The sequence below is a fragment of the Hyaena hyaena genome, unplaced genomic scaffold (genome assembly GCF_003009895.1).
Source record: "Hyaena hyaena isolate Hyena2069 unplaced genomic scaffold, ASM300989v1 scaffold_61, whole genome shotgun sequence".
NCBI classification, from domain to species: Eukaryota; Metazoa; Chordata; class Mammalia; order Carnivora; family Hyaenidae; genus Hyaena; species Hyaena hyaena.
Window position 1 is genome coordinate 1654664 of NW_024080693.1, and position 13814 is coordinate 1668477.

Sequence of the window (13814 nt, forward strand, 5' to 3'; positions counted from 1 at the left end):
CTGACCCCCTTCTGCAGCTGTGTTCCAGTCTGAAGATGTTTGGTTGATAACATTTTCTGGCTAAAATTAAACACCTTTAATCTTAAAGAAAAAGGAGCCAAGCTGGTGACGGGTACATGGGGGTGCAGCTGTTCATAAGACCGCTCTTCCTAATTTTTGTGTATGTTTAGAATTTTCCATTACAAAAAGGAAAGCAAAAGAAGCTAAAAAAAAAGCAAAAGGGAGTCATATCCATGTGCCCTTTTGCACTATCCGGGTTTTTAGAATGATTAGCGAATGGACTCCTTAAAATTTCAAAGTGGAAAAAATGGAGAACAAGCTACGCATGAGCATTAGGTCCTGCAGTACATAAAACGGAAATAATCTCAGGAGGGAAGAGGCTTACCGAGGTGGCTCTGGGCACACCTCTGTCCACCTTCCCTGACTTCAACCGTCCTGCAAGGTGGTGAGGGGGAACCTGCTGGGAATTCCTTTCTTTTGCACGTGTCCCGAGAGTGCTAGGCACTCCCCTCAAGGGAACGTCTGTTTCGGACAGTGTAAAGGAAACTGTACAGCCGAACCTCTCCCTCCCCAAGGCATAGTCTTACTGGATTGCGGTTCTGTGGGCTGGATGACGGTGGGGAGTCGATAGGCTTGTTGGTCTACTTGAGTCTCATGACGGCTTCAGACCTGTGTTTCCCTCCTGCAGTTAACTTGGAGACCATGTGTGCTGACGATCTGCTCTCCGTCCTGCTGTATTTGCTTGTGAAAACAGAGATCCCCAATTGGTAATATTTTCTGCTAAACTATTTTTTGAAAATGGCAAAATGATTTCAGTATAACTACAGGAGATTGAGCGCCCTCACGAGTCCATTGCTGGGCCTGCCCTGGATTTGTTCTGCACGGGGTGGCTATCATTCCTCTTACAGATGGGGAAACTGAGGTCCAGAGAGCTTATACTTCTTGTTCTGGAACATGCAGCTAGTCAGTGATGGAAAAGCTGGCTTCCATTCCAACTCCAAAGCCCATCCTCCTCCGATGGGAACCCCTGGTTCACTTTACAATAATCAGCTTTTTAAAAACTAGCATAACTCCAGGAAATGACCAGGTAGTGGTACTTATTTTCCTAATTGCACGTGCGCTCGGGGTTAAGGGGGTAGCAGTCATAGCTCCCCGGAGCTAGCGGACTTCAATCACTCACGCCGATAGCATTGTTTCTGGAGAGGTGTGGATGGGGTAAACAACAATCACACTTTCTTCTTCCTTTTGTTAGGATGGCAAATTTGAGTTATATCAAAAACTTCAGATTTAGCAGCTCAGCAAAAGATGAATTGGGATACTGCCTGACCTCCATTGAGGCTGCAATCGAATATATTCGGCAAGGAAGCCTCTCCGTTAAGCCGCCCGTAAGATCCCTCCTGCCCTGGCCTTTCTTTGTGGGTGTCAGGGCATGTTCGGTAGGGTTCTGAGGGTGGTGGGTGGGGAGGGGGATTCTTAAATGTCTCCCAAGAATGAGGCCTCCGCTGTCGAAGGGCTGTGAGGCTTGACAGTCCCCCCGCAGACTGAAACACTAAGCACCCAATTGGTTGTGAAAGTTGGCAGTTATGACCGGGATTCACATGGTTAACCTCCTGCTTCATTAATCCTCAACTCAAAAGAATAGGCAGGAGAGGGAGGCTAGAAACCATGAGTTTGGATACCTAGATATCTAGATAAGGCTATTAATAAATGCAATTTTAGGACTCACTGGTCTTATTATTTACTTGGCGAGCTTGGCTTAGGGGAAGTGATTAGGTTTCTATGCAAAGTGTGGGAATCTTAAACCAAGGTTGCGTTGCCGGCCTGTTTTCCCCAGCCAGCAAAATGTGACAGGACTCATAGAAATCACAAAGTTGAAATTAATAAAATGAAGAGATTGCTGTATTACAAACCAGGAGTCCTGAGGATTGAACACTCCCTTGGTCTTAATTTTCTGCCGATGTTAGAATCTCCCCAAGTAATGATAAGGTAAAACATCTGGAAAAAACTATAGGCCTGCCTGGATAGGTGCACTTGGGTAAAAACAGTTCCCCTGACTTCATTCATTGTTAACATGTGTATGTGTTTTCCTGTCTTTTTTCCTTCCCTGTATACGTCACATAATTTATATCATATATAGCGTTTTATGTTGTTTTTTCCCAAAACAATAGTCTTTTTTTTTCCTGATTGTTTCTTGCTTACAAATAATATTTGCAATATACAGTTGGCCCTTGAACAACACAGGGGTTAGAGCTGCTGACTCCTCACGTGGTTGAAAATCAGCGTATAACGCCTCAAAAACTTAACTACTGGTAGCGTACTATTGACCAGAAGCCTTACCAATAATATAAACAGTCAATTAAGACATATTTTGGGGGCACCTGGATGGCTCAGTCAGGGAAGCATCTGACTTTGGCTCAGATCATGATCTTACAGTTCATCAGTTTGAGCCCCGTGTCGGGCTCTGTGCTAACTGCTCAGAGCCTGGAGCCCGCTTCAGGTTCTGTCTCCCTCTCTCTCTGCCCCTGCCCTGCTTGCACTCTGTCTCTCTCTCAAAAAAAACCAAAAAAACAAAAAACAACCCCCCCAATAACCCCAAAAAACTAAATAAATAAAAACATTGCAAAAAAAAAAAAACTTTAAAAAGAGAGTTATTTTATATGTTGGAAGTATTGTATATCATATTACTATAATAAAGTAGGCTGGAGAAGAGAAAGCATTATTAAGAAAAACACAAGAATGAGAAAATACATTTATTTATTTTTTTTTTTTTTTTAAATTTTTTTTTAATGTTTTATTTATTTCTAGGAGAGAGAGAGAGAGACAGCGTGAGCAGGGGAGGGTCAGAGAGAGAGGAAGTCACAGACCGAAACAGGCTCCAGGCTCTGAGCTGGCAGTCAGCACAGAGCCCGACGCGGGGCTCGAACCCACGAACCGTGAGATCATGACCTAAGCGAAAGTCGGAGGCTCAGCCGACTAAGCCACCCAGGTGCCCCAGAAAATACATTTAGAGTACAGTGCTGTGTCCGTCGCCGTATAAGTGGAGCCGTGCAGTTCAAACCTGTGTTGTTCAAGGACCAGCCGTGTAAAGTTGCAGTGAAGACAAATACCTCTCATAAACTCACCAGCTAGAGACGCCTTACTGATGTTTTGGTATATACCTTTTTCCTGTGTCTATACAATTGTATTTTTTAACCAAAATTTGAGATTATACTCTTCTTCTTGGCACGGAGACTGAATCCCTGCCATCCCCCTGGTCACCTGGGGGGAGGTGCCTGCCTCCTGAGGGTGCTGCTGTCCCTTTGCTGTTCCCGTCCTGCACCACAGCTATCCTGCTTGCTTACTCTCTGTGGTGTGTAGGCAGGAAACCCAACACTTGAAGCCTTTGACCAGAATGTAAGGAGGTGGGTGACCACAGAGCAACAGTTGGCTTCCCACATCCACTTGGACTTCACACAATGTCCCAAGTGGGATTGGGATAGTTGTTTTTGTTTGATTGGTTGGTTTTTGTTTTTTGTTTTTTTGAATTTTTATTTATTTAAGATTTTATTTTTAAGTAATCTCTATCCCCAACATGGGGCTCGAACTCACAACACCGAGATCCAGAGTCTCATCCTCCACCACCTGAGCCAGTCAGGTGGCACTGGATTTGGGGGAGTTTTGAGAGGTGGCCCTTCTTGTGCTGATGTTGGCTTTAACCTGATACCTTGTGTTTGCCCTTGGGCAAGTCTGTCTAAGTTTATGTCCATTGCTTGTCTACACTGAAGATGATGCTGTATGTTTGACCTCTTGCTAGGGGTTTACAAGAAGCAAATAGGGTACTTGAACGTGCCTTTGTGAAGCACAAGGTGATCCTGGTGCCCTTCACTTGCTCTTCTGACACCCCTGCATCCAGGCATCTCTGTTTCCAGGTTCTCTGGTGCATCCTGTATGGATGGCCCCAAGGAAGGCCATTAACTTGGGTGGGCAAGGTAGGGACACAGTCCAGTGTGCCCCTCTTGTCTGTGGTGTCTGACCCTGGTCCTGCCTTTCTGGGTGGGGGGTGGTTGGTCCCATCAGATGTAGGGACAAGGTGTGCGTCATCCTTACAGCTGGCTGTGAAGCCAGTCCCTGGGGTCTTGAGTGGGTCAGGCCTGAGAGATGCCCCTTACTTTATTGACTGAGCAGGGAGTGTGGCTTCCTTGTCTTTCGTGATGCTGGCCCTGAGATTCTGCCAGTGCTGTTGCCTCTGGCCCCAGCTGCTGACTGGATTCTGGTCACCAGTGCAGTTCCATCTTGGAATGTGGGAGTCCACTGCTCTATGTCGGTGGCCTTTCCTGGGGAAGGAGCTCAAGTGTATCCCCGCACAGCAGGTGAGGCTTCTGAAAAGCATTAAGGACTAAGTATTAGTAACTCAAATTGTGTTTTACCATTGCCTCTTTATATAATACAAGGCTGCTTCACAGAAATTTTACCCCCGAAGGTGTCATTGTACTTGAGGTAACCTTATATATATTCTTGAAGCATAAAGACTTAAATAAAGACTAGCTTCTTGAAAATGAGCATTAATGGGATGACTCTAGTTTAACCTTTGTAGACCAAAAAACGGGGAGAACTCTGAAAGAATCGGTACCCTTCTCTGTTCCAGCTTTGTGGGCTTCTGGTCTTTTTCTCTTTATTGGCTTCCTAATAAATAGTATTTACCCCTTTCCCAAATAGATCTGAGCTGACATCTGGTCTCTTCTGGTAGCTCCTTTATCCTTGAAGATTCAAGCCCTCAGGACTTGCCCCTCTTCAGCGTTGCCATTCATATAGTTACCCAGAGTCCAGGGACCCCAGATTTACCTGAGCAACAACGTCTTTGACATTCCTCTGACTTTAAGCTGGTTGGCTGAATAAAATAAAAATAAATCACTGAATAAAACAGGTTGTTAGAGCCTTATGTAGCTGATGGCAGACAGGAGCAATATGGCTCTCACCCTGAGGGGTTGGTGTGTGTGTGTTGGGCTAACCCCCTCAGGAGCCAGTGTGAGGGACCCTGTCTGACAGAGGACCCCAGAAATGGGCCATTCCTAAAGGTGCCTTGGTCTCTGCCTTTAGCCAGATCTCTAACGTCAGAACTTAGAGGGCCATAAAGGGCCTTCTCCCATCGTTTTGTCAGGGTTTGGGGAGTTCTTCTGGCAGCAACCGGCTGGGGAAGAAACCACCCTTACTTCCCAGTGAAACTTCTGGGGAAGTTCATTTGTCATTAGTCAAGTTGCAGGTGATCCAGTGAGCATTGACATGACTTGTGAGGAATTATTTCATAAAGGAGGGATGCATTTTTAGATTTTTGTAGCTAGGTAGACATTACCTGCAATATGAAGACTTGAGTTTATTATTTAGGGTGGACTCTGGTATGTGCTAGGATTTGGGAACAGTGGCCATATTGTCTGCTAATTTCATAAGTGTGTGAGAAGAGCAAAAGACCCCCCCTCTCTCCTGCTGGTTGACACGGAGAAGTGCAGAACAGCCCGTCAAATGGTTTTCTCATCTGTATGCCCAGATAAAGTGGCAGGGGGTAGGACTGGGCAGGCGTTAGGAAAGCAGTCTGAGAGGAGGAGGAAGACAGGATGGTCCAGGCTTCCATCCGGAGGGTGATGGTGTGTGCAAGCTACATTCCACACACAGTGATGACACATTCCACACACGGGTGCGCAGAGACAGCGTGCCACCCCTCGCCCACGTCCCTGCTGGGAAGGGACCATCACGGCTGCTGCTTCCTATGGGGACAGACGGGAGGCGCTTCTCCCAGCCGGATGAGGCTCTGCTCTCTGGCTCATGGAGAGAGGCACTGCCGAGATCCTGTTCTGCGCGAAGTAGCAAGGACTACTCCGGGATTCTCTGTTTTGAAGGGTCTGCACTGACATCTTGTGACAAGCTGGTAAAACAGATTGTTGGGTTTTCTCTGCAGGAGTCTGAAGGATTTGGTGACAGGCTATTCCTGAAGCAGAGAATGAGCTTACTGTCTCAGATGACTTCAACTCCCATCGATTGTCTGTTTAAGGTAAGATTGTGGGCTCAGGTGTGTGAGGAGTGTTTCATCTTCCTGCATCTCTGGGGTCTCTTTTTGCATCTCTGGGGTCTCTGTGGAAGCCATCAGGGCGGTCCGCTTGGTGAAACACTGAAGTCCCGCAGTGCTCCGGGTGGGTGGGGGGAATTTTGAGCATTCACATCTGCCCCTCTCCCCTGGGGTGTGCTGTGCCGCAGCCAGGAGGGGCTGGCACACCAAGGGCACTGGGCCTCCCCTACAGCCCTCTGCCCGGGCTGTCCTCTCTCCACTCGGCAAAATATGACTTGTTCTTCAAGGTCTGCTCTGTGGCGCCTCACTGGTGGCCTCTGCAGAGCTGACACCTCTCCTGGGCCCCGGGGGCCCCAGGTCACCGATGCTTGTGGGAGTGTGGCGCCTGGTGGTGGTTTCATCGCTCATGCATTGAGCCCTGGGAGGCTGGCCAGGTGGGAGGCTGGGTAGTCAGCGAGGGCCGAGTGAAGGCACATCTCCGGGAGCCTGTGGGTGCTTCTGAAGACCCAGAACCCAATTGCGTGGGTGGAGCACCCCCTGAGCCTCCTTGGGGCAGAGGAGCTCCTGAGAGGAGCACGGGGGTGAGCCCCCTAGGCTTGTTTCTTGATGGGACCTCTTGCTAACTGCAGCCATTCCCTTCCCCCCAGGCCGAGGCTCTGTTAGCATCCAGGGGCACAGGACCGAGGGGTGTGCTAGCGAGGAGTCAGCACCCATGCTGAGGTTCAGGAGGTGTGGGCCTCCCCCACCATTGCTTTGGGAATTTTGCCACATCGGCATCATTTTAAGTTACAGAAGATTTGTAACATTTCCAAAAACAAATAGAGTATAAATGCACACCCACGTGGCTATCTTCGTTTTGTTTCGACTCCACCCCCAGCCAGTCGCCCTGTCCGCCAGGTTATTTTGAAACACGTCCCAAAGAGCAAGTCCTGTCTCCATATGGAGATCCCGGCTTCTGTAAGGATGTTCCAAACATTCATGCCTTAAAAAGCAAGTAATTCCTTATTTTTGATGTCACTTTTTAGCATATTGCTTCAGGTAACCAGAAAGAGGTAGAAAGACTTCTGAGCCAAGGTGACCAAGATAAAGATGCCGTCCAAAGGATGTGTCACCCTCTGTGCTTCTGCGATGACTGTGAGAAACTGGTCTCTGGGTAAGAAGGTCCCTGAGGAGGCCAGCAAACGGCAGGCATGGGCCTGGACAGGGCTTTTCCACTATTGGTTGTGCCATTTTGAATAAAGACCTTCCCTTCGCTACACTGTTTCCGCGGCTGTAAAGTGAAGACAAAAACACCCGTCTCTTTGGAGAATCGGATAGGATAAAGGTCGTAAAATACTCGGCACTCTGCTGGGCGGGATGCCAGAGCAGGCGGGCATGGAGCCTGCCCAGCCATAGAAAGTAGATTTTAGGGTGGGAGGGATGTCAGCTTCTCCCAGTAACCCTTTGGGTTTTACCTTACCTTCGTCAGGCTGTTTGCAAGCTGTTTTTGCTGGGTGTCAAGGCCTGGAGGGGTGGGTGTGGGGAGGGATGCTGGAACCGGCAGCATCACCCGCAGGAGGCCAAACAGGGCCTGGATGATCTCTGGGAAGCTGTTAAAGAGACCCAGCTTGGCTCACACCCTGAGATCCGTCCGCTAGCCCCAGGACCCTGGCATGTCCAGCATGGTAGGGAGAGGCTTTGCCCTTCTGTTTCAAGGATGTATTTTTCTGTATCTTCTTCCTCTTTTAGGAGGCTGAATGATCCCTCCATTGTCACTCCATTTTCCAGAGACGACAGGGGTCATACACCCCTCCATGTGGCTGCCCTCTGTGGTATGTGGTCTTGGGTTGGCCTTTGGTTGGGTGAGCTTTTAAGGCAGAGGGATGGGGAGGAGGGGAGAGGGGTCCAGCAGAGGCCTGACTGACAGGGCAGAGGAATTGGGGGTGGAAGGGGCAGTGCCATGTACCCCTTTCACCACCTTATGTTGCTGAGGGGTGGCCCTGTGCTGAACCCCCGCCAGACACCCTACAGTGTCCTGAATCTGTAGAGTCTGACTCGATATTAGCTCGGGTTTCTCTCAAGCAGGAAGACTCTTCCGGTATGTCTCCTGCCAGAGAACAAGAGGGTAAAATACTGGGGCTTCACATATAGGGTTTGGAGAGCCTCTGCTCCTTCCTTCTCTGTGGTGCAATCCTTCTGTTCTGCAGGGCAGGCATCCCTCATTGACCTCCTGGTTTCCAAAGGCGCGGTGGTGAACGCCACGGACTACCACGGGTCGGCCCCGCTTCATCTCGCGTGCCAGAAGGGCTACCAGAGCGTGACGGTGAGCCGGTATCGCACCCTGGGTCGGCTGCAGGCTCAGGGTGCGGCCGCGTGTACGAGCTGAAGGGGCTGTAGGCCCACGGGACGGAACCCTGCGGTGTGGGTCTGACACAATGCGATGGCTTCGGGGCAGAGGGTTTGGGCGCCAGGCCTTAACCGTGAATGCCTCAGCGCCTCGAAGGGAAGGCTGAGGGTGATGGATACTTTTAATCGCGGCGTAGGGAGACGCGGTTGCAGGTTGAAATGGGCCACCTCGCCCACGGCACCCCAGGCCACGCCTCCCACAGGCCCTGTGCGCCTGCGCGCTGGGCGGCCGGGCTCACCGCGCTCTCTCTTTTGGAAGCTGCTGCTGTTGCACTACAAGGCCAGCGCCGACGTGCAAGACAACAACGGCAACACGCCGCTCCACCTGGCCTGCACCTACGGCCACGAGGACGTAAGTGGCGCTTCCCGCTCCCGGAGGAGCTGTTCTCCCCCTCCGGCCCCTGGAGACAGGTGCCCTTCCAATCGGTTTGACAGGCGGCGTCCCTTTATGTCAATCGTTACTGGAACGTAACGTTCCACACAGTTCCAGCGTGTGGTTTCTTTTTAATTAAAAACATCTTAAATTTATTACAGATGCTCTGTTGGAATAACAGAAATCTAAATTTTAATTGCCCGTTACCTTATCCTGAAATTCAGTCATCGTCACTCACCCCTGCTGCCATCTGGTTCCTACCTCTGTTCCTATTCAGTTTTTACGTTTTGGGGTTTGGAGTGATAGCAAAAATTGTATCGTTTCGGTTTCCACTTGACATTTAACTGTGTGTGTGTTGTTTTGCCTACCCACTCTCTCTCCGTCACCACTCTTCTCTGTGTGGTGACGCAGGGGTAGGTTTAAACAGGTTAGGCCGGGCTAGGTGGTTGATGTGCAGAAATGAGATCATACCCTACACATTTTTATGCAGCTTTCTTTTTTTTTTTTTTTTAAGTTTTTAAAACTATTTTGAGAGAGAGCAGGGGAGGGGGGAAAAAAGAGGGAGAGAGAGAATCCCAAGCAGGTTCTGCACTGACAGTGTGTAGCCTGATGCGGTACTTGAACTCACTTGAGATCATGACCTGAGCTGAAATCAGGAGTCAGACACTTAACTGACAGATGACAGAGCCACCCAGGGGTCCCTATTGTACTTACTTTTTAAACAAAAAATTTTTAATGTTTATTTATTTTGAGAGAGTGTGAAGTGCGCAAACAGGGGAGGGGCAGAGAGACAGGGAGACACAGAATCCGAAGCAGGCTCCAGGCCCTGAGCTGTCGGCACAGAGCCTGATGCAGGGCTCGAACTCATGAGCCATGAGATCATGACCTGAGCTGAAGTCAGACGCATAGCTGACTGAGCCACCCAGGTGCCTCATGCAACTTACTTTCTTAACAGTGCATCATGGAAGTGCTCTAGGTTAGTAAACATAGATCCAGCCCATTCTTTAATCAGTACCCAGTGCTCTGTTACGTTGTATGGTGTCTGTGTCCCTGCCACCACCCTTTGGTTCAGTACTTAGCTAGGACGACTGATAGGACTCAGCATGTAGTCGTATTGCTGTGATTGACTGTAGCAAAAGGACACAAAGCCTAATCACCACAGGGAAAAGGTGAATGGATGAGGTCTGGAGGACACCAGGTGCAAGCTTCAAAGCGTCCTGTCCCCAGGGAGACACACAGGCCATAACTGGTTCATCCAGCAGTGAGTTACAACAGCAAGTATGAAGTGCTGTCTACCAGGAAAGCCCATTAGGGACTCCGGGCCCAAGGTTTCTATTGGAAGCCGGTCAGGTAAATACCACCTGCCTGGCACATACCTGAATTCCAGGCTCCTGGAAGGAACGCAGGTGTTCAGCATAAACCACGTTGTTGCCTGATTTAGGCACAGTGAGCTGGGAACCCTCCCCTGATCCAAGCTCCCCAGGAACATTGCACGTCAAGCATTGCACCTCGCAAGCATTGAAGGGATAGCAGTCCCACGCTCGCTGTGGTCACTCCTCTCTGCACGTGGACACATCACAATTTATTCAGCCTTTTCTTCCCGATTGGCAGTTGGGTTCTTTAGAAGAGACGGTGTGTCCTGATGAGGTCACCTGGAACCCTTGAAGTCTGTCTCTGTTCCCGCACCCTGGCTCGGTGCGCGGAGCCCTGGGTATAGCAGCACGTGCACTGAGGCTGTGGAGTCCACAGACGTTGCCCGAGGCTCGGCGTGTGACCTTACGGCGGCATTTCCCGCTCTCTCTGCAGTGTGTGAAGGCTCTGGTCTACTATGACGTGCAGTCGTGCAGACTGGATACTGGTAACGAGAAAGGGGACACCCCGCTCCACATAGCTGCACGTTGGGGCTACCAAGGCATCATAGAGACACTGTTGCAGAACGGAGCGCCCACAGAGGTCCAGAACAGACTGAAAGAGACGCCCCTCAAGTGTGCGCTAAACTCAAAGGTAGCTTTTTTCATTTCTGAGCATCAAAAGGACTTTAAGAAAAATCAGTGTCCAAAGGTTAGGTCTTGGCCACACTGGACAAACTGTACATTAGCGCCTGAGAGCAGAACTTGGCCTACACCCTCTCTGCCGCATTTGGGACCCGGTGGTTAATGGGTTTTACTTATTCATATTATTTCCAGCCTCATGAGCATATTTTCTCCATATTGTTTCAAGAGTTGCTCGCCACAGAGTTTGCCCCGGCCTCTGAGTGCTGTGGGTGTGTGAGCAGATGGAGGCCGGGGGAATAGGACAGTGGCTCTGGCCGAGAGGAGCAGGGACAGGGCCCGGGGTGTGGAGGTGGTGAGCGTCGCAGCTCTGTCTTCCTGTTACTTCATCCTCAACTCCTGAAAGCCGTATTCTCTTTTGGCCAGTTTTGAACATCGCTGGGTACAGTTTCTTTCATAAGTGACTCGCGGATGAACGGATCCTTTTCTGTTAGTAATTCCTGGGAGCATGTAGTGTCATGAAAGTGCTCAGCTCATGGGCGGGTGGGGAACGAGGGGTGGACAGAGGTGGGTCCTCTGTGCCTGGCCTCTCTCAGCTGCTCTGCCTGAAGGGACACCTTCAGAGACACGCGGTCGGCCTGCTGGCCGGGGCAGCGCAGGGCTGAGGCCGTCATGCTGTGTCCAGAGCATCATGGATTTGCGGCCACATCAGCGACTCTGTGTTAATACGGGTCTCCAGCCAATTCTCTTTGCCCAGGCTCTGCTTTCTCCCTCTTGACGTTTCACTGGCTTCTTTTACAATTGCCGGCTCTCTTCCAGGGTGTTCTCTCAGCGTTCAGGTCTTTTCCTAGGGGAGCAGTTTTTGTTTTGCAGTCACTTTATTGAGGTACAACTTACATAGAAGAAGCTGAACTTCTTTAAAGTGTACGACTCAATGGTGTTCACAGCTGTGGAGAGCGGCTCTGCAACCCATGCCGTGGACGTTCTTGTCACCTCCAGATGGCTCCTCCCACTCTCTTTATTTGTCATTACTGTTGTCATCATCTTGTGTGTCATAAAAACACAACGTAAGATCAGAAGCAGTTTTGAAGGTTTAAATCCACCCCCGCCTCCTCACCCCAGGGGGCCTTGGGGGGTCTCGGGCTCTGTGGTGATGCCACCCTTGGCCTGATGTGTCTTTGGGCAGCAGAGGGCTCTCCCGCTGCTGGACTCCCTTCCAGAAGGAGGTGTGCAGGGAGAGGGGCAGACTGCCTTCTTGGCTCAGCTGTGATCTGCTCCTGCCAGAGACCTGGGGATGCCAGTGGGAGGGTCTCGCTTTGTGTCTGTGGGCAAACCGCCCGGGGGCCCCCTCTGTGCCTGGGCTTCTCCTGTCCTCTGAGCCCATTCACGGGAAGGCCCAGCTGGTGGACAGCAGGAGTGGAGGGGTGGCAGCAGGAAGCCCACGCTTAGTCAGTGTGATCCTGGGCCAGCTCCTCCCGTTTAGGCCGTGGCTTCTCTGTCCCTCCAAGAGTGCGATCGGGCTGTGTGACCTTCCGAGGGGATGGGCAGGCAGCAGGGCACAGGGTGACGGTGCTCTGGCGACCTTCCCCATTCCTAATACTGTCCACGACCCCTTCTCCTCCTAGATTCTGTCAATAATGGAAGCCCGTCATCCGTCCTTGGAGAGGAGGAGGAAGTCTTCCGAGGTGAGTGGGCAGGGCTGGGGTTGGTGGCCCTCTCCGAGCCCAGGGCCTGCTCTCTGGCCCTCACGAGGACCTTCTCCTGTCGGGCCCCCTGGCTGCAGGTCCCTGTGCAGCCCGCTCAGCGCCCTGTGGATTCCATCAGCCAGGCCTCCTCCACCTCCAGCTTCTCCTCCGCGTTGGCACGCTCCAGACGGGAGGAGCCCAAGAAGGACTACAGGGAGGTGAGGCTCCCAGACGGGAGGGCCGACGGGATGGCAGCCCTGTGTCACGGCGGCTAAAAGAACCACGGCATGATGAGGGCTGCCCAGTAGGCCAACACTGGCACTCCTGGGCCGTGGCCTGGAGGGGAGCCCAGCCAGTTGGAGAAGCCAGCTCTCGCCCTGCTTCTTGCATGGTCGGTTCCTGAAACAGCTTCATCTTGGGGATAGTGTGTGTGTATGTGGCAGTGGGAGAGAAGAAGGAGTCTTTTCTGAGAAAGGTGCAAGTAAAGTCCCCTGTCGGTGCACAGATTTAAGATCATCCTATAGACTCAATTCTCTGCCCTTACGACTCGCTCCATAAGCATCCTTGTCAACCTGATGAGTCGTTCCTGACTGCTTGCAAACACGTGTTCTATAAAAGGTGGCTCACCACCTGTTTTTTTCCCTCTATTTAACCTACCTGAGAGCTTGTCCAGTGTCAGCCCACAGAGCAGACCCTTCCACGCATATGCCATGACTCCTTCCCCTCTTCCCCTGTGGACAGGGAACCTCACTGTGTCCACCCAGGGTGTCTGTCCCTGGCCACCCCCAGACGCCGTGATCTGCTCTCAGAAGGCCCGAGAAGCTTAGCTTGAGGCGATAGCACAGCAGCACAAGCCAAGAGACATGTTCCAGAATCTAACAGAGACCTGAAATCGTTCCTGTGAGGGGAGTGCCCCCCATGTTCCCTCAGCTTTCGGATGATGGGGGCTGAATACATGTGGTTCTAGAGGGTGGCTGGGCTCTTAGGAGGCCCATCATGTCAGCTGGCCACATCACTGGCAGAGAGTCCTTTCAGAGCACGGGTGGTAGAGGGCTTGGTGTACACTAGCGCCCTCCCGGACATCCTACGTGGGGGTCTCAGCGGTGCTTGAGCTCGAACAAGCTGGGAAAACTCCACAGACCAATAGAGCAACGAGAGCTACTAGGTTTTCAGACATTGTTGTTCCTTCTTTTATCGCTCTATTATTGAAATCATTTTCTAACATTCTTTTTCTTTTAATTAAGGTAGACAAACTTTTAAGAGCGGTTGCTGATGGAGACCTAGAAATGGTGAGTTTTTAGAAGCGCATCTGAAAACGCTTGCTCTCGGTTGAAAAGAGCTGT

At 50.9% G+C, this 13814-nt stretch overlaps 1 protein-coding gene across 3 annotated transcripts in view; it reads left to right on the forward strand.

Moving 5' to 3' along the window:
* Positions 1 to 13814, forward strand: part of ANKRD27 (ankyrin repeat domain 27) — a 52522-nt gene that overhangs the window by 22813 nt on the left and 15895 nt on the right. For 2 of the 3 annotated variants that reach the window (XM_039231907.1, XM_039231909.1), the window contains exons 11-21: positions 689 to 767; positions 1253 to 1385; positions 5930 to 6022; positions 7063 to 7190; positions 7766 to 7848; positions 8224 to 8339; positions 8682 to 8774; positions 10602 to 10799; positions 12412 to 12471; positions 12570 to 12689; positions 13716 to 13760. In XM_039231907.1, coding sequence (XP_039087838.1) covers positions 689 to 767; positions 1253 to 1385; positions 5930 to 6022; positions 7063 to 7190; positions 7766 to 7848; positions 8224 to 8339; positions 8682 to 8774; positions 10602 to 10799; positions 12412 to 12471; positions 12570 to 12689; positions 13716 to 13760 — 1148 coding nt within the window. The remainder of the gene's footprint in view (positions 1 to 688; positions 768 to 1252; positions 1386 to 5929; positions 6023 to 7062; positions 7191 to 7765; positions 7849 to 8223; positions 8340 to 8681; positions 8775 to 10601; positions 10800 to 12411; positions 12472 to 12569; positions 12690 to 13715; positions 13761 to 13814) is intronic. The other variant, XM_039231908.1, reaches the window with a different exon arrangement.